This window comes from Mixophyes fleayi, chromosome 3 (genome assembly GCF_038048845.1).
Source record: "Mixophyes fleayi isolate aMixFle1 chromosome 3, aMixFle1.hap1, whole genome shotgun sequence".
Lineage (NCBI taxonomy): Eukaryota > Metazoa > Chordata > Amphibia > Anura > Limnodynastidae > Mixophyes > Mixophyes fleayi.
In genome coordinates, this window is record NC_134404.1 from 288173516 (window position 1) to 288198150 (window position 24635).

The 24635-nt window shown below is 42.9% G+C and overlaps 1 protein-coding gene across 4 annotated transcripts in view; it reads left to right on the plus strand.

The window, feature by feature from the left end:
- ACOXL (acyl-CoA oxidase like) overlaps nt 1-24635 on the plus strand; it is a 368095-nt gene that overhangs the window by 202312 nt on the left and 141148 nt on the right. For all 4 annotated transcript variants that reach the window (XR_012689756.1, XM_075203751.1, XM_075203752.1 and 1 more), the window contains exon 14: nt 22765-22874. Coding sequence is in view for 3 of the 4 variants with exons in the window: in XM_075203751.1 (XP_075059852.1) it covers nt 22765-22874 (110 nt within the window). In the remaining variant the exon portion in view is untranslated. The remainder of the gene's footprint in view (nt 1-22764; nt 22875-24635) is intronic.

Genomic DNA, 24635 nt, shown 5'->3' on the forward strand with positions numbered 1-24635 from the left:
ACCACTACAAGGGCTGTAGTTTTTGGCCCTCTGCTTTTGGAAAATTAGCAGCACATCTTCTACAACAATGTCTAAAATTACATCACACCAATAGCATCTTAAAACTCTCATTGACCTGGTTGCCCACCTCTAGTTAGTCAGTAATTCCTTAAATAATTTAAAGCAACACTTTTACATTGGGTATCTTTTTGTTTATAATCCACACTCTGCCAATAGAAGCTGTTGGTGTGATTATTGTATTGAGGACTTACTGAAAAGCTAACAACAAGTTATTTCACCAGACACAGTGGGTAAATATTTCCAGTATAAAGATTGGTACTTTAAAGACCAGCAAAGATGGTTGGGAATGTTTAGAATACCACTTTGTAAGTAACTAAAGCTGTATTTAAAGCTGGTACTTCCAGAGGTATTTTGATAGAACATGTCCAAAATTGATAATAATTGTGCTCATCACTTGCTTCTCTGTTTACTCCGTCCTTCTTTATTTTCACTGGGAAAGACCAAGAACTCAACAAGAAAATAGAAAAATTAATATAAAAATATTTATTTGCTGCCTCTTTAATAGTAATAGCCTAGGAATGTTCCACCTCATCCTGTATGGTAAATATGTGTTTGTATTTAATACATGTGTGTGTGTGTGTGTGTGTGTGTGTGTGTGTGTATATATGTATGTATATGTATGTGTGTGTGTGTATATATATATATATATATATATATATATATGTATATATATATATAATGTGTGTAAATCTCCAATGACGTTTTCCTTAACTTCCACATGTTGATTCGTTATCAGCCTTATCTTAAAGGATAACTCCATCTGTGAGGAAACCGCCTTTAGCTGAGATGGTTGTTACCCTCCGTGGGATTGAACTCGCTCGGGCAGGCAAGATTATATACAAAATAAGGCTTTGTTACAACAGCACAACTCCATAAGACATTCACATGGTATAGGATAAATGGTATCATACACGAGCAGCCTCCTGCAGTCCGCTCCCCAAAGTAATCACCTCCACTGTAGTCTTCAGAGTCTTATTCGCCTGCAGTATTACCACTACCATTTAGCTAGACATTCCTGTGTCCCCCAGCCTGGGATACTGGCTCACAAAGACTCAGTCCTGGTAGGGTTTCCGCCTTCGGCACTGCAAAGCCTGGCCCAGAGTCCTTGCTGCTGATGTCTTGTACACCGGGATTCTCCATGTAGAATGAATCTATTGACATCCATAGATTGTAAACTTGCGAGCAGGGCCTTCTCACCTCTTTGTCTGTTTTACCCAGTTTGTTTATTAGTTTACTATGTTTGTCCCCAATTGTAAAGCGCTACGGAATATGTTGGCGCTATATAAATAAATGATGATGATGACATAATGCTCTCCTTATATTCTGGTCTGTCTACGCAGGGCGTAGGGTCAAAATGTCCCAGCCCCCCCCCCCTCTCTCAGCAGTGGTCTACTAGTGCACACTTAAATTATTTAACTGTTAGGGGGAAATTCAGTTGACTGCGTTATTGTAAAAAGTAACACAGCCTGCGCACTATTACCGTTATTATGGTAATAGTGCTCTTAAATACAGTTATAACACTTTTTGCTCGCAGCTCAGGGCAGGGTAAAATTTACTGTAATGATGGAAATAGATTTAGCGCAGCGATACTCTGGGGGGAATTGAATTCCCCTTTAGACATACCATTTCTGTTATATGATTATACAATGGAATGGCTTGACTGAATTAGCTATTTGACTGGAAACATTTAACAAATATTTACAATAGTAAGTCAGGGAATAACATGACACTTCACGCTTGCATGAAGCATTAAGACGTTTGACACATTGTATCTGCAGTGTTAGAGGATCTAAGTCTGAGATACATTTTGATACAATAACATTTATTTTGATATGCAATAAAACATTTTCCAAAGCTATTTCTGCCAGTATAGTATTGTGTTGCACAAATCCATTTAAAGTATACTGTTCTAGTGTCAACAATTGGAGTGGATAATTTATAGACATGTAACATTCCAAAAGTACAAACAAAAGAGCGCCACAATGACATGGAAGATGAGATCTCCAGATGATGATCTTGAAGGTGTGGAAAAACTGGACCATGTAAGAGGTACTTCAACATGAATGGCTTTGTTTCAGAGCGGCTCACACAAGATGTTCTGAGCTGGGGATGGGGATGTATGATGGTTGCACACTAGGTGGCACTAGTCAGCCACCTGTTTAGGCCCTGGAATCAAAGATCCGCCCCCATAAGATTAAAAGTATGTGTGATTACACATATGTGCAGGTGAGAAATGACCTGCAGGTAAATAACCCAGAGCTCAGAGATGAGCTGATCAGAGGGCCCAGGGCAAGGGAAGTGCGTGACCTGCAGGAGGCATGCCAGAGAGGCTGCAAAGAGAGAGACTGCAGATATAGAGAAGAAAAAGTGGTAAGCGGTTTAGCTGCCCACTGGCTATAGAGTGGCCAAGAAGTAAGTTAGCACTTCCTATGAGGTCTAGGCTTTTTGTGGCCTGTAAGATAGTGGTGCTGTACTACAATACTGCTGACAAATTAATGCTCCTTCTTGTTTACAAAGGCGGTGTGTATGTTTGAGAACTTTTGTGCACCTAAACGCAGGGCACCGACCAAAGCTTTGCTATCTGAGCTAGCTTCTTGATCACAGTGTGTATATATAATAAAATATATAGGATAAGCGCTGCCAACAACTGCCTTTTTGTTTTGTGCATATATATATATATATATATATATATATATATATATATATATAGATATATATATATATATATATATATATCTATATCTGTATATATATAGATATATATATACAAGTTAACCCGTGCATGATACTCATGCATTCTAGTCAAATCAAGCTACTTAAGGTGTTAAAAAGGTTCTTGTCATCTTCATCGCCACACACACACGCCGCTAGGCTTTTATATATTAGATAATGCTAAGAATTTAGTAGGTCAGTGTAGTATATAACTCCGCCCAGCAGGTGGCTCTGCAGCTTGAGCACTCTGTCACCCAGTAGTTTTTTACACACACACACTAACACAGCATGTGTGTTCATGAGGTAAAATTACCTCACAAAAATGAGTTTGAGCCCTCAGCTCGTAAATTAAGCCTTTACTACCCCTCCCACGGGGGGAAGGGGGGATGATGGAAGTTAACTGACTTCACTATTATAATTTTTTTGTCAAATAATGTCAGTATACCAAATTTCAGGTCAATTGGATGAGCCCTTTCTGAGAAAATAGTTTTTTACACACACACACATACACACACTAACACACGCCGCTAGGCTTTTATATATTAGATAATGCTAAGAATTTAATAGGTCAGTGTAGTATATAACTCCGCCCAGCAGGTAGCGCTGCAGCTTGAGCACTCTGTCACCCGGTAGTTTTTTCCACACACACACACTAACACATGCCGCTAGGCTTTTATATATTAGATATATATATATTATTGTAAGAATTACCAAATGAGTGACTGCTTTCTCTGATCTTCTTAACAAGTTGTTGTTTTATTTTGTCACAGCAATACTGTAACATAAGTGTGACTGGATCACTAACAAATAACTTATGGTATAAATTTATTTAAAGAAAAATAGCACAGAGTGCTTATTTATATAATTGCCAATACACTTATTTTTGATATTGTGTATATTTTGATATAGGAAATTCTTATTTCTGAGACCAGGGAAGAAACTCGTTTGGTTTAACCTTGCTAGAGGGAATGCATGATTTCTAAAGCTGGGTACACACTATACAGGGTATTTGGTCAATAATCTGCTCAACCAGCCGACATACAACTGCTCGTTCGAACGTCGGGTCAGTGTGTGTAGTGACACGATGGTCGAAAGTCTGCCCAAATAGACGATGGACGATTGTCACCTCATTTGGTTGGTCGTACTGTTCAATATTTTTTCGTTGCAATCTCCTTTCCATTGTGTAGTGTGTATAAATTTCCAAATGATCCACGACAATCCTCCGATACTTCCTCGACCTGGGGGGCGTGTGTATGTAAATTTGTGATGCCTGTACCAGTCCCACATGGTGTGGTATCCGCACATCACGGACTTGTATTTTGTAAAAATAGTACTACACTTTAAAGGTTCTAGTGGTTTGTGGCAGAATAGTTCCAAACAGCATACACATTTCAACAAAATTTTTCTCAAGGTTTTTAATTTCTATCTTGATGTCGCTTGGGTTTATATTCCCTTTGATTTCTTTACCTGTGAAACAAGGAAATAAAAAATGTTTATCATTAAACTTCTATATCTATAATCTATTTACAACACCAGAAATCAAGTCTCATTTGCTCACCTTGCACACTGCTCGAGATCAGATTATGTTGTGGTCCCTCTGGCAAAATTGCAATAATAGCAGACTTAACCTCCATATATTCTGGGAAACAGGCGCCATTTTGGTTATTATAACGGTACAGGTATGTGCCAAAAGTATTTAGTTGCCTACACATGTTCACTGAAATGCCTTGGTGTATAACTTTTTTCATATCTTTGTATTCAACATCAATTTGTTCTCGTTTGATAACAGGTGTTAGATTAGTGGTATCCAACCAGGCCTTCTCACCGTTAATTCTTCGTTCTGACAACAAAAAAAAAACCTTGTTACAAATCAGGCGTTTGCATTGCTACGTTTGAAACTAGAATGAAATACATCCTTCAAACAGGTACACTACACATGCTACTAATTTTTTTTAATGTCGCAGTCGAACTGGTCCAGTACTTTTACCATCATCTCTCTTTGGCTCATTGACTTTGCTCTTTGCTCTTCTTGAGCATCTCCATCCCCCACCTTAACTTTTTCAACATTTTTTGGCCCTTCCAGCACCATCTCTGACTCTGTCTCCTTCTCCGTAGCTGCAACCCCCACTGACACCTTCTCACCCGCCATCTCACGTTTTTTGGCGCCAGACAGGCTCCTTTGCAATTTTATACACTCAGACATGGGCGTTCGTTTCTGCTGTGGACAAATCAGCGATGATGCCGCAGAAAATGGAGTATTGTGGGTGATGCCTATTCATGTATAATAACCTCGTGTATGTAGATTTTGGGCTATAACTTTAACCCGTACAGGGCCATTACATACAGAGGGATTTTATTATTAGGGAATAATTATTGCATTGCACTTTTACAAGTTAACTGTTTTTTCTAAATTTTATGTATGGTAATAAACTTCTATTTTATAAGAATGAATGAAGAGACATTGTGGTCTTCTCTTTTTATGCGGTTTTGGGTGTTATTTACAGTTAAATCTTTGCCCCTTTATGCTAATGTCTTTGCAATGCATGTAAATCCATGTTCGTGTAAACACATTGCATCCAGATTCTAAAAATAGCCTGTGTCCAAATCAGTATAAAAAGCACTGTCTTGTACACTGAAATGTATCATTCTGATGTTCCATCTGACCTGATCACCTGGTACCTTCAACCAGTGTAAGAGCAAATAAACATCACTTGCTTCAAAGACCTGCATGAAAACATCTTCAATATTGCTGTATTCCTGTGACCTGCAGATTAGAGCCTAAATCTAATCCATTCTCTGGCTGTTTCTGAGGTTGGACCCAACTCTATCCAGTACCACCGCTCTGCTGCTACCCAGCAGTTTACCAGTGTGATAGGCCAGATGATCCAGCTACAGCACCCTGATCAGGGGTACCAGCCCAAGTGTACCAGCACGGGAGTACACTAGCAGTGACAGAAGGAACGTTGTTCTGGGTGCCATAAAGGAGCCCAGTTGTGGCAGCAGGCTCCTCCTACTGTGGCAGGAGGGGCGTATTCGGAATAACGGAAGGGGACGGTGGCAAAGTAAGCCCAGCCGGTTCCCAGCAACAACAGACAGGGTGACATAGGTGGTTCATCCTGTCACAATAAGCATCAAATGTTCCACTGCTTCTTGATACTAACTAACCCCACCAGCCCCTAGCTAGAGTCCGCCTGCTATTCAGTGTTGAAAGCCCCACCCACCAGATCCCACAATTCTTTTATTCGCAATAAACACACCACAGCAATCACACCCATGTCATTGACCTGTGTGCTGTGGGAAAGACCGAGTAGAAATTTAACCCTGCTTGAAGCTTGTACCTGCAGCCTCTTTGGATCTTTACCTATTTCTTTGCAGAGGAGGTGTGTAAATAACACACATACAGTAGAGCATAATATTTATAAACAAAGAAGTCATTCTATGTGCTCTCCATCTAAAAACTGGGGTGCCCACTTGTATAAACAAGAAAACATGGATATTCTGCACTCACCAAATACACAATGCTGTTCTAACTATGTTTCAATATTAAAAACATGGAAAGTTAGTTCCATATATTGAAATATATGTTCAGCTGTCTAACTCATTCCACAGTCTTCCCCTTCAGTATTTGGTGAGTGCAGATTATCCATGTTTTTGATTATACAATGTGGGCAACTCCCTCTTGCACTCCATTTTTAGTTCTCTAAATTAATTAATTACAACTTGTGTGAGTTGAGTCATGGCTGCTAGTGCTTGGGAAAGACTTGTCTTTAAAAGCTGTGTGCAGGTAAGCTTTAACCCAGATAAAACAATACAATTTTATCTAGTTAGGGCTGGCCAGAAGGGGAAGACTTTTGTGTGAGTGGGTCAGCTTAAAACATATTTCAATATGTAAAAGCAGCATTCCATATTTTTAATATAGAAAAGCAGGGAGAACAGCATTCATTTTGTTTTTGGCCAGAGCAGAGTATCCCTGATTTATTTATATATAATGTATAGTCCCCTCACTTGTATGTCACATTACAGTAACCATGTTTGTGCACCATAAGTTTACCTTCCAGTGAAATTAGAGGTGCTACAACACTCAACCCTCTTAATCCTTGTGCTTTTTATTTCTTTTTTTTTTTATATCATATTTCTAACTTCGCTAACTTGTGCTGTACTGTATGTGTGTGTGTGTGTGTGTGTATATATATATATATATATATATATATATATATATATATATATATATCTCCCTCTCATCATACATTTCAGACAAAAGACTTGTTCAAACATTTCCAGTAATACCTTGTTTTACAAATAATTTAGCAGTGTGAATTGTATGCACACATTATCTTTAGTGTAGAGATAAGGAAAGTACTTGTGAAATTTCCACCAATGTATTCTTTCACAGGGGAACAGGATGTTTTGCAGAGGTGCAAAGTTTTGGTAATCTTGGAGATCGACTTTTGCGTAATTATTCTGCACTGCATTTGTAAGTTTGCTTTTAGTGGAGTTCACAGTATATGAATTGGACTGGGATAAGGACAGTCAATTCAATCTACTGTGTTTGGGGTAGGGCTGGGATCAGTTAGGCCAAATTCAAACTGTAAATGGAAATTGCAGCCAAATTCAGAATGAGGCAAATATTCTGTGGAACAGTTTTGATAATTTTAGTAATCTCTAATCATATTTGGGCCATAATACTGAGTTTGCTTTTTTTTGAAGTAGCACGATTATATTGCAATTTTCAAAGCATAAACAGCCGTGTTCATGATACGAGGAAGGATGTGAGCTAGAGAACAATAGACGAAAAACAAGCTCTAAAGCTTTGTTCCACTTTACCCAGCAAAACAACATCAGAAAGCTGAAAGAAAGTTCCTATATCTGTAGGACACTGAGCGTCCATACCATAAGCATGGATGATTCATAATGACTCAGCCACTTGTCTAGACAATGCACATAAGAGCAGCTATAGTGGGTGTTTGTTTCAGTAGTGAAATCTGATGCCAAGTAGAAAAGATATTCATACCAAAGATCTCATTGCTGATAACATGCTATATGCCTACAGTCTATTATCCTGGGGCACTAGGAAAAGAATGCTGCACTTCAAGACACAAATTCATATAAAAGAAAAATAGAATTTGTAATATCTAATGGGTTTCCAGTGATTGTCATGTATTTGTGCATACTTTTGGATGCAATTTACATTTTATAATTAGTGGACCTTCAACCCAAGTAAAATTATTAGAGGGCATGTGCTCCTGTGAACATATCCACAAAACATGTGCTGTTGGTGAGATCTGAGGACAGTTTAGAAGACCAATGTACTAAAAGACTTTGCAGAGAGCCTTACAGAGCCTAAAATGTGGACATATAGTCATAACCCTTCTTATCCTGTACAATGCAGAGCCTGGATGCTCATTATAGAGCTTTGTAGTCCCTCTTTTAATTGCATGTTATTAAACAGGGATTGCATTTTTGGGATCTGTAATTTTTCGCTCTCCGTTCCAAATATGTTCATGAAGTTTCCACTATTATCGTTTATTTGTTTGGCGCCACAAGGTATCCGCAGCGCCGTACATGGTACAAACAGTAGACTATACAGGGTAAAACAATACAGAACAATAAACACAAAGTACCAGAACGTCAGAAACTCCAGGCAGGCAAATACTGTAAAGACGGAGCGGAAGAACAGGTGTGGAGACATGAGGGGAGAGGGGCCCTGCTCATACGAGCTTACATCCTTAGGGAGGGTAGACAAAATCAGGCACAAGAGGGAGCCAGTGAAGCAAAGGGGAGAGTAAAAAGGAGCCAGTGAGAAACAGAAGAGGTGAGAGGTTAAGTGGATGGTTGGTAGACCTTAAGGAACAGGTGAGTTTTAAGTGCCCGCTTGAAGGAGCACAGATTGTGTGAGAGACGGATGGAGCGAGGGAGGTCGTTTCAGTGTAGGGGGCAGCTCGAGAGAAGTCTTGTATTCTAGAGTGGGAAGAGGTAATCAGAGTGGAGGAGAGGCGGCGATCATTGGCTGAGCGCAGGGAGTGTGGATGGAGATGAGGTTAGAGGTTAGAGATATAAGGGGCAGTAGACTGGGAGAGAGCCTTGTAAGTGGTGGTGAGGAGTTTGAAAAGGATTCTGTAGGGGAAGGGGAGCCAGTGTAAGGCAAGACAGAGAGGGGAGGCAGAGGAGGAGCGGTGTGAGAGGAAGATGAGTCTCGCAGCCGCATTAAGTATAGAGCGGAGGGGGTCGAAGTGGGAGCAGGGGAGGCCAGTAAGGAGGAGGTTGCAGTAGTCGAGGCGGGAGATGATGAGAGCATGGATGACAGTTTTGGTGGCATCTTGAGAGAGGAAAGGACGGATGCGGGCAATGTTACGGAGTTGGAAGCGACAGGCTTGGGCAAGGGATTGAATGTGGGGGGCAAAAGAGAGAGAGGAGTCAAGAGTGACTCCTAGGCAGCGGAGTTGGGTGACCGAGGAGATAGTGGAGTTGTTAACAATTATAGAGAGGTCATGGTGGGAAGGGAGTCTGGTTGGGGGAAAGACAATGAGAGGAGGAGATGGCTGAGAGGCAGTCAGTTACACGAGAGAGGAGGGAGGAGGAAAGATCAGGAGAAGAGATGTAGAGTTGAATAACGTCAGCATATGGGTGATACTGAAGACCGAACGAAGAGATGAGAGCTCCAAGGGAGGAAGTATAGAGCGAAAAGAGTAAAGGGCCAAGAACAGAGCCCTGAGGGACTCCAACAGGGAGAGGGGAGGGGGTGGAGGAAGAACCAGACGTGGATACAGAGAAGGAGCGGTTAGCAAGGTATGAGGTGAACCAGGCATGAACAGAGCCAGAGAGTCCGAGAGAAAGAAGAGTATGCAGCAGGAGGGGGTAGTCCACGGTGTCGAAGGCCGCGGAGAGGTCGAGGAGGATGAGTATGGAGTAGTGACCCTTGGATTTGGCTGATAGGAGATCATTAGTAACTTTAGCCAGGGCTGTTTCGGTGGAGTGGAGGGGGCGGTAGCCGGATTGGAGAGGGTCAAGGAGGGAGTTGTCAGAGAGGTGTCTGGTGAGGCGGCTGCAGACAATCCGCTCAAGTAATTTGGAGGCATAAGGGAGAAGAGAGATAGGGCGGTAGTTAGCAAGAGAGGTGGGGTCAAGATTGGGTTTCTTGAGGATAGGGGAGATAAGAGCGTGTTTGAATGAGGATGGGACAACGCCTGAGGAGAGTGATAGGTTGAAGAGGTGAGCGAGGTAAGAGCAGGCAGTAGGAGAGAGAGAGCGAAGGAGGTGGGAGGGGATGGGATCAAGAGGACAGGTAGAGGGTGGAGAGGAAAGAATAAGAGAGCGAACTTCTTCACCTGAAGTGGGGATGAAGGATGAGCACAGCTGGTTAATGGCGGGAGGTGACGTGGTAAGGGGGGCAGGAGAGCAGTGGGAGGAGGAGATGTTCCGTCTGATGGCTTCAATTTTGGAAGAGAAAAAGGAGGCAAAGTCAGAAGCAGAGAGGGAGGGTGGAACAGTGGGAGGGGGGGAGAGGAGTGAGTTGAATGTGGCAAAGAGGCGGCGGGGATTAGAGGACTGAGAAGAGATAAGGGACTTAAAGAAGGATTGTTTAGCGAGGGACAGGGCAGAGCAGAAAGCGGAGAGGATGAATTTGAAGTGAAGGAAGTCAGCCAGGGAGCGAGATTTCCTCCAAAGGCGTTCAGCTGTGCGAGAGCACTTTTGGAGGGAGCGGGTGAGTTTGGAGTGCCAGGGTTGGGGAATACGGCGACGGCGGCAGATAGAAGAGGCCGGGGCAACGGTGTCCAGGGCAGTAGCAAGAGATAGGTTGTAGAGAGAGGACGCCTGATCAGGGCAGGCCAGAGAGAGAAGGGGTGATAGGAGAGTATCCAGAGAGAAGGAGATAGGGTCGATGGGGTCAAGGTTGCGCCTGGTGAGGGTGGCTATAGGCGGGGTGGGAGCAGGGGCGGAGGATAGAGTGAAGGAGAGGAGATGGTGGTCAGAGTGTGGGAAGGGAGAGTTGGAGAAGTCAGAGAGATCACAGAGGTGAGAGAAGACGAGGTCGAGGGAGTGACCAAGACAGTGGGTGGGGGAGGAGGTCCACAGAGTGAGGCCAAGGAAGGAGGAAAGAGTGAGAAGTTTGATGGTGGCGGGGTCAGAACGATTGTCAATAGGAATGTTAAAGTCACCCAGTATAATGGAGGGCAGGTCAGAGGAAAGATAGTGGGGGAGCCAGGCGGCAAAGTTGTCAAGAAAAAGAGAGGTAGGGCCAGGGGGACGGTAGATGACGGAGATGCGGAGGTGGATGGGGGAGAAGAGCCGAATGGAGTGGACTTCAAAGGAGGAGAAGGAGAGGGAAGGTAAAGTGGGTATGACCCGAAAGGTGCAGTTAGGGGATAGGAGGAGGCCCACTCCCCCACCTGGCCGCTCGTCTGGCCTGGTGGAGTGGGTGAAAGAGAGGCCGCCATAGGAGAGAGCGGCAGGGGAGGCAGTATCAGAAGAAGTGAGCCAGGTTTCGGTTAAAGCAAGAAGATTAAGAGAGTTAGAGATGAAGAGGTCATGAATGGAGGACAGTTTGTTACGGGCAGACCTGGAGTTCCAGAGGTCACACGAAAAAGGGAGAGATGGAGAAAGGGAGATATGGATGAGATTGTCAGGGTTGACGGAGTGAGGGGGGGGTGAAAGATGGTACTGAGAGATTTGGGCCCTTGGTGGGGGCAGGGGGAGAGGTTGGGTATAGGAAAGGACGAGGCGGCATGATGAGAGGTAGGGGAGTAAGAGAACGGCCGGAGGAAGCGGGGGAGGTGGGAGGGAGGAGCACAGCCGGGAGGGCGGTGGTAGGGAGCCGAGGTGGAACAGAGCAAATTAGAAGCAGGGACAAAGCAGTGTAACCAATGTAGACAATGTAAATGGAAAGCAGTGGCAAAGCAATAAAACAATGTAAAGTGGAGGAGAATGAAATCACGATCTAAGCAATGTAGACAATGTACAGTGGGGAACAATAAAATAAAGGTGGAGTAAATAAAATAAATAGATTAAATTAAACAGTTTGGTGGTATGGTGAAATGAATGAAGTCACGATCTAAGCAATGAAGACCGTGTGCAGTGGGGAACAATAAAATAAAGGTGGAGTAAATAAAATAAATAGATTAAATTAAACAGTTTGGTGGTATGGGGAAATGAATGAAGTCACGATCTAAGCAATGAAGACCGTGTGCAGTGGGGAACAATAAAATAAAATAAGGTGGAATAAATAAGATAAATAGATAAATTAAATAAATGGATAGATGGTATGGTGGAATGAAACACAAGAAAAGGCAGTGAGGGCTGCAGGTACCGGGAGAGTTCAGGAGAGTTCCAGGTATTCACAGGAGCAGTTCATGGGGACCAGCGTTCAAGAGCAGGAGGGTCCAGGAGTAGTTCGTGAAAGACCAGCGTTCAGGAGCAGGAGGGTCCAGGCAAAACGGATCGGAGATCAGATGGACGAACAACCGGAGCAGTGGGGACGCCTCAGGAGTTGGAGTAGCTGAAGTCCATGGCAGAGCAGCAGGAGGTCGTGGGAGACAGCTCAGGAGGGGAGCCACAGGCTTTGAGAAGAACAGCAGCGTCGGGACTGGAGGGGCGGGAAGAGGCGAAGTTACAGTCCAGGGCGTGGGTGGAGGATAGCTCCAGTGGAGGGCACGGAGAGTAGTGCAGTCATCAGGAGGAGCCGGATGACAGGCCGAACAGGACCCAGAGGAGACACACGAGGTGGAGAGGAAGCGGCACTCAAGGCCGGGGATGAGACCGGAAGTAGGCCTCACAGACGGCGGCGGGAGGATCCGGGGAGACAGCCGGATGGATGTCCGCAGCAGAGTCCAGGCCCTGAAGAAGAGGAACACTGAGGTTGTCACTCTGGAGGACGGTGGAGGCAGCTGGGCCAGAGCCGGGGACCCGATTAGATGCTGCCAGGAGACGACGGAGGCACCGCAGGAGAAGCCAGGTAAGCAGACGGGAGCGGTAGGTCGGCGGGAGGCAGAGTGGAAGAGCGGAAGGTAGGTAGCAGGCAGCGGAGAGGTGCCGGGGCTACTCCACAGGAATAGGGAGCCCAGGCTCTGGGCTCCAGTGAAGAGCTCGCGCGGCACGTCCCATCAGGGCTGAAGCGGAAGTCAAAGTGTATTGTAATTACTGTTTCTTATTATTCAGCCACTCTTCTTCCTGTAAGAGAGAAGAAAGGCTAAAGTTTGCTGAATTTTTGTCTAAACTGAATTTAAAATGAATGGATCTGGTTGATCAGTTTAATGAGATTTCATTAGGCAGGTCTGAAAATGTAGTACCAATAACAAGGTTGTTGCTTGTGAAACTATTAGTTGACCAGAACGTTTGGTGTCCTGTGCGATGTTGTTTATGTAAGCCAGCAAACTAATGGATATGAGCAGTGGTCGAAGTGGAAATTTAGAAGGGCTGGTGTGGAACTTTCAGATTGAAATGAACAACTGGCCACCTAGGTCAATCGAAGTTTTAGGGGTTTTGATAGAGTGAAATTAATTTTAGATGTCTTTTAACACTATATAGTATGATGGAAAACATATTAAATGATGCAAGATGATTCACCCTGTGTCCCTCACTTCTCCTGTGCCCGATTACCTTTCCTATGTGTCCCTCCACCTCTACCTCATGTCTATTTTGTGTACTTACATTCTCCCTCATATCACCATAATATTATAATAAAACTTACCAAAATATATCCCTTATTTCTTCCACCCTTTATCTCTCCCTTGTCTGTTTCCTTTTTCTGTTCTTATGTACCCCTGTCTTCATTGCTGGTATCCCCCCCCCCCCATCTGCTCTCTCCTGTGCCTCACATCCTGCTTCTCATGCTCCTCATTTACTCCTTGCTCCTTTCTATCTATCCCTGTTCTGCTCCTATTATTCCCTCTCACTAGTGATTTCACAGGTTTGCCACTCCTTCATCACACTGGGCGCCCTCCTTCATAAAACTTTTGCCCATTGATCACTGTGCCCCTTCCTTTACATATTTGCCCCTGCTGGCCCCCTATGTTTTTTACTTGCCTATCACCTTGTTTTCTTCTTCTTTTTACTCTTCCTCTTGTTCGTTTTTCCTGTTTTCTGGCTCCTCTCTGCACCGCTCTTCGCTGACAGTGACAGGACGTGATGACATCACACCCAACAGTCAGTGAGAAGGGAGCAGGTTGCCACCGCCGGCACCAAGTAAGTATTTACAGGGCCGGTGGACAAGCAATCGGACGGCCATGGCTGCCTGCAAGGAATTGGGGAAAGATGTGCCAGTATGTCATACTGGCACATATCGCCCCACTTCCAGAAATGGATATGTGGGTAACTGTGTTGCTATGTTTAGAGAAGGGCAGTCTGATGAGCTGTTCAATTATAGACCGACTAAGTGTATCTGTTGCTTATACACAGTGGAGGCAGCCATTTTCTGACTGCACCAAAATGCAGCCTAGTATGTCTAGGCTCTCCATTCACAAAATCCACTCCCATATTAAAGTGGGAAGGCTAGAAGGACAAAAATAAGTAATTGAATTAGTAATTACAATTAAATAATATAAATACAAGTTTAGAATGCCTGTGTACTTTTTCAAATATATTTTGATCTGTTATAGTACTGTACATTACTTTTTTTTTCTCTTGTGTATTACTGGAAGTGTTCAGTATAGTAGTGTGCCTATTTTAGCAATGCAAAACTTCCAAAATAATGTGCATACAGTATATAGGTATGGATATTTTTGCTCAGATAAGGATAAATTTGATACATTTCTTTGTTAGCTGTTTTTGTTGTTCTACTGATGTATTTTTTTTTTGTATCATGAGAAGTCCACCGTGTGTTAATGGTTTAAATGCTTAGAACTAGCTGTCACAGTGGTGGTCAACAACGCTCAGCTAGGTATCACCTGTTTCCTCAGCCAGCGCTCTCGATTTCTCTTATTCCCTGCTTTGTTACAAAGAATGAGACTGAATGGGAGCAGCGACTTCTTTGTCACACAACCTCCTCTGCACAATGCAGGGAGGTCACGCAGCAAGCATACAAGAAGGGGGGGGGGGGGTGACTAGGGCATCTAGAGGGAACGTGAGGAGGTCTGATTTGGCATATAAAGGTTATGCAGAGATGCCTGATGGGCTTGTAAGGGACTTCTAGGGAGGTCATGTGGGGAAGTCTGATTGACATGTAAGGAGGTTTAATGGGCATGTAAGAGGCATATCAGGAGGTGAGATGGGCATGTAAGAGGCATGTGAGAAGGTCTGATATTATATACTTGGTAGGCTACACACTTACCTTTTACTATGTAGATCACAAAGTGTTTGGAGATGCACAGTTAAACAACACTGTTGAACACGGTGGTAGTCATCTTTTTGAAGACTACAATTCCGGCAACAGGGAGATAGGAAAATTCCGATGACTGCTGGCATTCACCCCTGTTGGAAATCTTTCCCATCACTTTTTGTGTAAGTGTACATTTAGTACATGTCTCTATAATACATGTCAGAATTTTCCTATCTACCTCCCTGAATTCTCGCCATCGCAAATTCGTACACCACCCGTTGAACAAACATTGGACAAAATCTCAATACATCCAGGAATAAGCTACATCTGCTTCAGCCTATTCCTGCACTAATTCTCAATCTACACGGAACACTGCAAATAGGTATTTCTTTTAATTGGCTTTTACTCTTAAATCAAAATGTTTAACAAATTTCTTTTACTATAGTTTCATGGCATTATCTTTAGGACTGTATCATCCTTCACCCTTCCTGCAACACAAACATTTGTCCACATTGCCCCTTCACTATTCCACTCCCCTCAAGTTAACACTCGTGTATTTTTGTCCTATTTATTTTCTCTAACTTGAACAGCCTCCTCCTCTCACCAGAAAATGAAAGGTCACACATTTTACAATCCTCTTACCTTTCTCTTTCTCTCTCTCTACTTCTATTAGCTGGTGATATATCTTGTAATCCAGGTCCCCGTCACTCCTCCACTACACATATAGCAGAACACTACCGAAATCCAGCAAACTTCAAACACATATACTGTCTCCCCTCTCTAACAAAGTCCTTTAAAAGTGCCCTTTGGAATGCATGGTCTGTTTATAACAATCTTACCTGCATTCACAACCTCTTCCTCTCAAACAACCTCAACCCTCTGGCAATAATTGAAACATGGCTTACACAATCAGACACTGGATCACCTGCAGCCCTTTCACATGGTGGTCTCCATTTTACCCACACCTCCAGATCCGAAGGCAGACAAGTAGGTGGGGTTGTGGAGTAGGTGGCAGAGACTCTTTTTAGGAGGCTTACCTTGGACGTCTGCGCTTGGTTGGTGTATTTTGAGGGTTGTAGCCGCCATAACGGGTGTTCCAGTTCCCGTGCTTGTTGGTTGTTTCGTTGATTCTGCCGTGGAGCAACCTGGGGTGGAAATAGAAGAGGGGGGGTATGGGGGGAAAAAACAGTGACGAGACAGTATAAACGGTACAGCCGATCTCTGATATAGCTGCTGTGGGAAATGCTTATAGCTTATTTTGCAGTTTTGGTCTATAGCTCTTTTGTTCTGTTTATAGCTCTAGTGCAGTGTATACTGTGGTGGTGGTGGTGGTGGTGAATTTGCTATAAAAATATATAGCACTGGGGGTTAGAACGGGCCGGGGGGTTAGTTTGCCCTGTTTACAGCTCAGTGTTTATAGCTCGCAGTTTTCCTGCTTTTGCTCTGAGGCTAGTTGCTTATAGCTTGAAATGTTAAGCTCGTAGCTTGCAGTGGAGAGTGTATGATGGTAAAAGTGTAGTTGTGTGTAGTGTGTTAAGTGTCTATGGTAGGTGCTTGGCTGAATGGGGTAGGTGCAGGCAAATTGGTGTGCTATACAATAGATGCTATGTGTTATTAGATGTGTTGAAGTTTAGGGGCTCAGTGTTAGGTATGTGTCTGTTGTAGTGTATAGATTTGACAATTGTATTATGCTCTTATGCTCTTATGCTCTTAGAAGAGCAGTTGTAGGATATGTGATCCTTTAGGTGGATGATCTGGGCAAGGTACCGTTGGTGGACGGGTGGATGCTGATTCAGAATTGTTGATTGTAGCGCTGGACGAGCGGTCAGAGTGGCTGCGGCCGAGCGGCTTCCTCCCGTTGCATTTGGAACGCATATGCGTTCCAAATGCCTCACGTCCGGTTGCGAGGTGGAACGCACAGGCATAGTTGGTCTCTCCGCGTATCTTGCCTGTAGATGTTTAGCACCTATAGTCAAGCGGCTTGTGTTCCGGTGATATTCTCCGTGTGAGGGTTTCTACGATCTTCTTGTTGGGGTCTCTGTGGGGTCTTGTGAGCTGTATAGCCAACGCATTTTGTCCGGAGACTTCGTCAGGGATATGGCTGGTCTGTTGGTGAGTCGGTCTTCTTATCCTTGTCTTCCAGTGTTGTGTCCAATGGGATAATGGGAAGTGAGGCATTTGGAACGCATAAGAGCATAATACAATTGTCAAATCTACACACTACAACAGACACATACCTAACACTGATCCACTAAACTCCAACACATCTAATAACACATAGCATCCATTGTATAGCACACCAATTTGCCTGCACCTACCCCATTCAGCCAAGCACCTACCATAGACACTTAACACACTACACACACAACACACAACTACACTTTTACCATCATACACTCTCCACTGCAAGCTAAGAGCTTAACATTTCGAGCTATAAGCAACTAGCCTCAGAGCAGAAGCAGGAAAATTGCGAGCTATAAACACTGAGCTGTAAACAGGGCAAACTAACCCCCCGGCCTGTTCTAACCCCCAGTGCTATATATTTTTATAGTAAATTCACCACCACCACAGTATACACTGCACTAGAGCTATAAACAGAGCAAAAAAACTATAGACCAAAACTGCAAAATAAGCTATAAGCATTTCCCACAGCAGCTATATCATAGAGATCGGCTGTGCCGTGTATACTGTCTCATCACTGTTTTTTCCCCCCATACCCTCCCCCTCTTCTATTTCCACCCCAGGTTGTGCCACGGCAGAAACAATGAAACAACCAAGTAGGTGGGGTTGGACTGCTTCTCTACCCACAGTGCCCATTCACAGTTCTACCATCACTCACATTTACTTCTTTTGAAGTATATGCTATTCAGATTTTTTTTTTTATTTAAGACTTTATTTTTTGGTATGCAACACACAAATATTCTGCATGAACACAAGCAGGCAAACAAGTGGTAACTCAAAAGTTACGTAACGAAATTATGGAGCAAATGCATATTGTACAAATATGTGTGTATGGTACCAGCTGAGAGCTGATATACAACCTGAGTGAGGCAACAATGGTATATGCAATAGTTAAGGGGGAGAAGGAAGAAAGAGGGGGTAGTGATGAGGCCAAACCTGGAACCCCAGTGACAGGCAGCCCATTGGACCAGTGAAACATTTAATGCTATTTTTGATTTTAATCCATTCTGTATGCATGTTGCTGTGATCTATCGCCCCCTGAAGTGCCCCAACAATTTCTTGAGGATTCATCTGCATGTCACCCTCCCTTTTTATCTTCTGAAATCCCCACCATCATCATGGGTGATTTCAACATCCCCATTTCATGTTCCAATGCTGCTTCCAAACGACCCACTCTAACCTCTCCCAGTGTGTTGAATCCTCTACTCATCGAGATTCCATTGTCTTGATGTTGTTTTCTCTACGCTTTGCTCACTTTCTGATTTCCTTAACACTCCTTTCCCCCTCTCAGATCATCTCCTTATCAGCTACACGCTCACTCCCAGTACTTTAACTTCTCTGCTGTCAAACTCTACCAAGCCTCCTCATACCCGCAGACATCTTAACTCTATTAATCTTCAACAGTTTTCCACCTCTCCAACACTTTCTCGTCCCTATCTTTACATTCTTCTCCCCTCGATCAAGTGGCTCCAGCAAATATTCATACTTCACGTCGACTTCGATGTCAGCCATGGCACACTAAAGTCATTTGAGACCTTCAAAAACGTTCCCGTAAAGCAGAACATCAATGGCGTAAATCTCGAACCTTTAATGATTTCCTCACATATGCTTCCATCTGCCACTCCTATCTAAATGCTCTGGACACTGCAAAACAAACATACTACCAATCTCTCATCTATGCTCAAGCTTCAAACCCGAAACGCCTGTTTAACTCATTTAAATCTGTCCTCAACCCTTCCAATTCAAACTCTCTGACTCCTATCAGTGTCCAGGATTTTGCTTCCTACTTCAATAACAAGATTGATACGATCTGGCTATAAATGGTATCATCTTCCTTGACAAGCAATCAGCTCAGTTCCTTCCCAGCAACTTCTGACACTCTCTCTTAATTTGATCTCTACCTCCTGTCTTCTTGATCCTGTACCCTCACAAATCGGTAGATCCCTGTCTCCTGTGCTCATTCCACCTCTAACTAAAATCTGTAATCTCTCTCTGTCTCTCTCTCTGTCTCTCTTTCCGTCATTATACATGCATGCAGTGATTACTCCTATTCTGAAAAATCAAAAGTCTAACCCATACGCGCTATGAATCCAATATAAAATTATTTTACTAACCTACAAGGACATCAACAAAGCTGCACCAACATACATCTCCTCACTTGTCTCAAAATATTTCCCAACTCGACAACTCCGTTCTACACAAGATCTGCGTCTCAACCACTCGTTATATCTTCCCATTCCCGTTTACAGAACTGCACCCACTCTGTGGACTTCCCTCCCTCACACAATAAGACTTTCCTTTTGTCTACAAACTTACAAGCATTCTCTGAAAATCGATCTCTTCAGGCAAGCTCCCTAGGTTACTCTATTACAACCCTTTAAACAAATTTACACAAGAAAATAACCCTGTACCCACTCTAACCACAGACCAACATTGCTGTGTAACTGGATCAAATAGCATGCAAATCACTTTTTACCTTTACATTATGGCTGGGCCAAGATGCAGTATGCAGATCATCATCATCATTTATTTATTTAGCGCCATTGATTCCGTAGCACTGTACAGAGAACTCATTCACATCAGTCCCTGCCTCATTGGAGCTTACAGTCTAAATTCCTTAACATATACACAGACAGACAGAGACTAGGGTCAATTTTGATAGCAGCCAATTAACCTATTAGTATGTTTTTGGAATGTGGGAGGAAACCAGAGCACACCCACGCAAACACGGGGAGAATATACAAACTCCACACAGATAAGGCCATGGTCGGGAATTGAAGTCATGACCCCATCACTGTGAGGCAGAGGTGCTAATCACTTAGCCACCGTGCTGCCCTAGATTTAACCTCATGTATCTGAATTCCATTGGCCTGTAGATTGGAAGCTTGCGGGCAGGGCCCTCTTACCTCTTTGTCTATTTCACTCAGTGTTTATTACTGTGTTTGTCCCAAATTGTAAAATGCTGCAGAATTTGCTGGCGCTAAATAAGTGCATGGGGGTTCATTTTGTTGTAAGTCTAAAGCCATATAGTGGAATTTTGGAGCTAGCAACAGGCATTTTGGAATGAGTAATGTGGACCTGCCGAGATCATTTTTGTGCTGTTTTTTCATTCTTGGAAATAAGGGCAATAATAATAATTATAATTAATAATAAAGTAATATTATTAACTTTATTTTATAAGGTGCCACATAAGGTCCGCTGCGGACAGGTGGCAAATAACAAGACAGTACATGGTATAACAGTACAATTCAGTAAAAAAAATAACACTGCAACCCTCAGCCAGCTTTAGTGCTACTGAAAGAGGTGCGAAGACAATGGAGGAGTGGAGTCAATGGGCAGAGAGCCCAAGGAGGAGGTGCGAGGTGTAGCTGGTGAGAAAAACTTATAGTTGATGAGGAAAGACAAATGGTTGATACATGGAGATGAGACAATGTAAGGGGATTTGAGGGCAAGAAGCAAGAGTGGCAGATGTGGAGGATGAAAGAGAGTGAGGTATACTACATGATAAAATGATTAAGTGGAGGACTGGTAGGCTTTTCCAAAGTTAGGTTTTCAATGACCATTTGAAGCTATACAGCAGTGTTGGCTAACCTGTGACACTCCAGGTGTTGTGAAACTACAAGTCCCAGCATACCCTTCCAGCAATTAGCTGCTATATATTGGCAAAGCATTCTGGGACTTGAAGTTTCACAACACCTGGAGTGTCACAGGTTAGCCAACACTGCTATACAGGCTATGGGATAGTTTAATTAGAATGAGGAAGATCGTTCCAGTCTTGGGAGGTGCAGCTCAGGAGAAATCTTGGATAAGGGAGTGAGATATGGTTACCAAAGGGGAGATGGTATGTATGGAGATGTAGGAAGCAGTTGAGTTGGAGAGGGCCTTGTACGTTAGGGTGAAGATTTGAAGAGGATTCTGTAAGGGAAGGGGAGCCAGTGTAAGGTTTGGCAGAGAGGGGAGGCATATGTGGAGAGGCAAATAAGTCTAGCTGCAGCATTAAGTATAGATCGAAGAGGAGCGTGATTAAAAGGGCCAGTAAGGAGAAGGTTGCAGTAGTTGAGACGAGAAATGATCACTGAGTGAATAAGAGTATTGGTGGCATGATATGGGCAGTTTTGCAGAGCTGCAAGTGACAGGATTGGGCAATAGACTGAATGTGAGGGGCAGTGGAGATGGAGGAGTCAAGAATGACACCCAGGGACTGAGTGGTTAGGAGGGGAGGAGACTCTTATTGGAGGGAAGACTGTGAATTCAGTTTTGGTCATATTAAGTTTCAGAAAGGGTAAGGGCATCCAGAAGAAGATGGCAGATATGCATCTGGACACCTGAGAGAGGAGGGAAGGAAGGAGATTAGAGATGAGGTGTATTTGGCATAGAGGTGGTATTGGAGGTCAAAGGCTCTTATGACTTCACCCAGGGAGGAGGTGTACAGAGAAAAGAGGAGAGGGCCAAGAATAAAACCCTGTGGGATGGATGGGGGAAGGAGAAACCAGAGGTAGAAACAAAGAAGGAGCGGTTGGCGCGGTAGGAGGTGAACCACGAAAGGATGGTGTCAGAAAGGCCACTGGTTTGAAGGGGATGGAATAGGAGAGGGTGATTCACGGTGTCAAAGACCACAGAGAGGTCCATTATGATATGCATGGAGAAGTGGCACCTGGGTTTGGCCGAGAGAAGATCATTGGTGACTTTGGTCAAGGCAGTTTCTGTAAAGCAGGCGGAAGCCAGATTGGAGAGGATCAAGTATTAAGTTGTCTGCTGAGACCGTTGTAGAAAAGCTGCTCAAGTTTTTTGGAGGCAAAGGGGAGAAGAGAAATGGGGTGGTAGTTAGAGATTGTGTTGGGGTCAAGATTATTTTTTTTTAAGAATCAGTGAGACAAGGGTTTGTTTAAAGGATGAGGCGAAGATGCCAATGGAAAGGGACAGATTGAAGAAGTGAGCATGGTGGGAGCAGGTAGGGAGGAAGCGAAGGAGTTGACAGGGAATGGAGTCCAGGTGTCAGGTTGAGCGTGGAGAGGATAATATAAGAGAATAGACTTCGACACCCTTAGTGGGGCAGAAGGAGCACAAGATCTGGTGGCTGAAGGAAGAGGAGGGTGGAGTGGTACGGGTAGCAGAAGAGTGATGGGAGGACAAGTAAGTAAGGGAGAAGTAGTAGTATCTTCCCTCCCCTGTAGCTCCTCTACTCCCATCGTTAGTCACTGTGTTGCTTACTGACTGTCTGCAGAAGGAAGCTCAATATCATATGTGTAATTGCTTTGATTGTAACTGTTGTGGCATCTTGCTATGGACACCCAGATTGCTATGTTAGTATCGACAGATCTTCTAGTTCGGTATAAATCTATGTATACATTGCACATGTCTATCTGCGCATATCTTTATAAGAAATACAGTAATTCCATAGAACACAAAAGAAGTGAACATATACAGTATTATTTATAAATATCTCACAGAATGCTTTGCTTAATGAAAGAATCAGATTTCAACAGGCTGATAATCAGTTTATATTTAATTTAATTACCTTCTCTATATTAATGGTTTCTTCTGTTTTTTTTATCGTTAAGGTAGTTGTACGGGAACTTCTTGCACAGTACACCAGACAATATGAGGAAAGTCCTGTCTTTGGTCTTCTCAGAAACTGGACCAGCTCTATTGGCGACAGGCTAAGAACAAGGTATGTATTATAAGAACATGTTGACTAAAGTATATTTCTATCTCTCCGCAATATTTCATTTACACAGCAATATTCCATATAAATATATCCTGACAATTTTATAGCTAGGTACAGAGAGGCTACATATGCCTGCTTAGGAGATGGAGATATTTACATGAGATGAATACCCCCAAGGCAAAACATATTGTGAGTTATTAACTAATTGCAAATGTGCAGATGTGTGTACCAATCAATTTTGCTGTCTGAGGCAATAACTGAAATGGTGCCCTTTCATCCCTTCGAAAGTTATTTTTATTAATGCAATATACAATGTTAAACACTAATATTAAATATTACCTTAAGGTGAAAACCACTAAGACTTCTGATGAAAGAAAATCACCATTATTTACACTAATTATCTGCATTTTGCAGCTCCTGCATACATGCTGACTCAATTAGGCTCATTATAAGCCTGCCCCTGTGTGCAGTAGTCCTTTGCAGCAAATGTGCATTTAGCTTTGGTCAGTCAAATGCAATGAAATCAAATATCTGTTTGGTTGCTAAGGGTTACTGCATATTTGTACTTTTGCACCTTGTTGGTAAATAACCCCCATTATCGAAAACATGTTGCATGTTATATATGTATTTGTTTGGGTTTCCTCCCAGTCTAAAATTCTATAGGTAGCTTAAGAGGCTTGTGAAATAATACCTTGTGTGTGTGTGGTAGAGAATTTAGACTGTAAGCACCAATGGAGCAGTGACTGATGCGAGAAAATTAATATTCTATGTAAAGTGCTTTATGTATGTTGACACTATATAAATAAAAGATAATGAATAAAAAATAAGAAAGTGAAACAAACCCCTGCAGTACCACATGTGACCAGCAGGGACCACTTAAGACCATTGATACAGAGACCTTTCAATGTTTTTTTTAAAATATGTGTGATTGTTATGTGCATGCACTGGAGTGTTTGTTAGGATTGCTATGCATATAATTTAATAGGTCCTTTAACAAAAATATATATGGATAAAACTCCTGCAATTATTATGTTTCCCATTTTACTTATCTACCCCTTACTTTTAGAATGCCCTCTCAGAAACCCTGCCTTTCTGATATAACTAAGAAATGTAGAGGGCATATGTAGTTTGTACATTTCTAATTATTATCCTTACGTAAATATCTAAAATTCTACCTCGCCTATTATTGGGCAAGAATGGACTAAATAGAAACAAAACTGATTCTTCTATGTACAACACTTCCTTGGTATAGGACCACAAACATTTTAAAAGTGAAAGAAAATTAATAGTGTGCACTGTGACATCAAAGAGCTAAATTCTTTTCATCACAAGTCATGTTCACCTTGTGACGTTGAATTAAAACTTTAGTAAGTAATATAAGTTTACTGTTGGGGAGGTGAATGTCCTTTCAGTAAGGGCGTGCTTGCGGAATTGCAGACCTGAATGCAGATATGTTTCTTACAGCCATATTATTAGCCTAGGGCAGTGCTGTGCAAACTACGGCCCGCGGGCCAGATCCGGCCCACTTAGAGGTTCTAGCCGGCCCGCCAATATTTTAAAAAATTTCATTAAAATATGCATAAAATTATTAGGGCCGACCCTGTGTGTCAGAACCTTCATTTTTATGCCTTCCCAGCTATTTCCTCCATTACACTTCATCCTCCTTCCTAAAAGGACACTTCGTATGTCAATCACTAAAACACCTGCCCGCCACCTAATGGCTGAAATTCATGTGAGAAGAGATGGGCTGGGTCATATACTAAG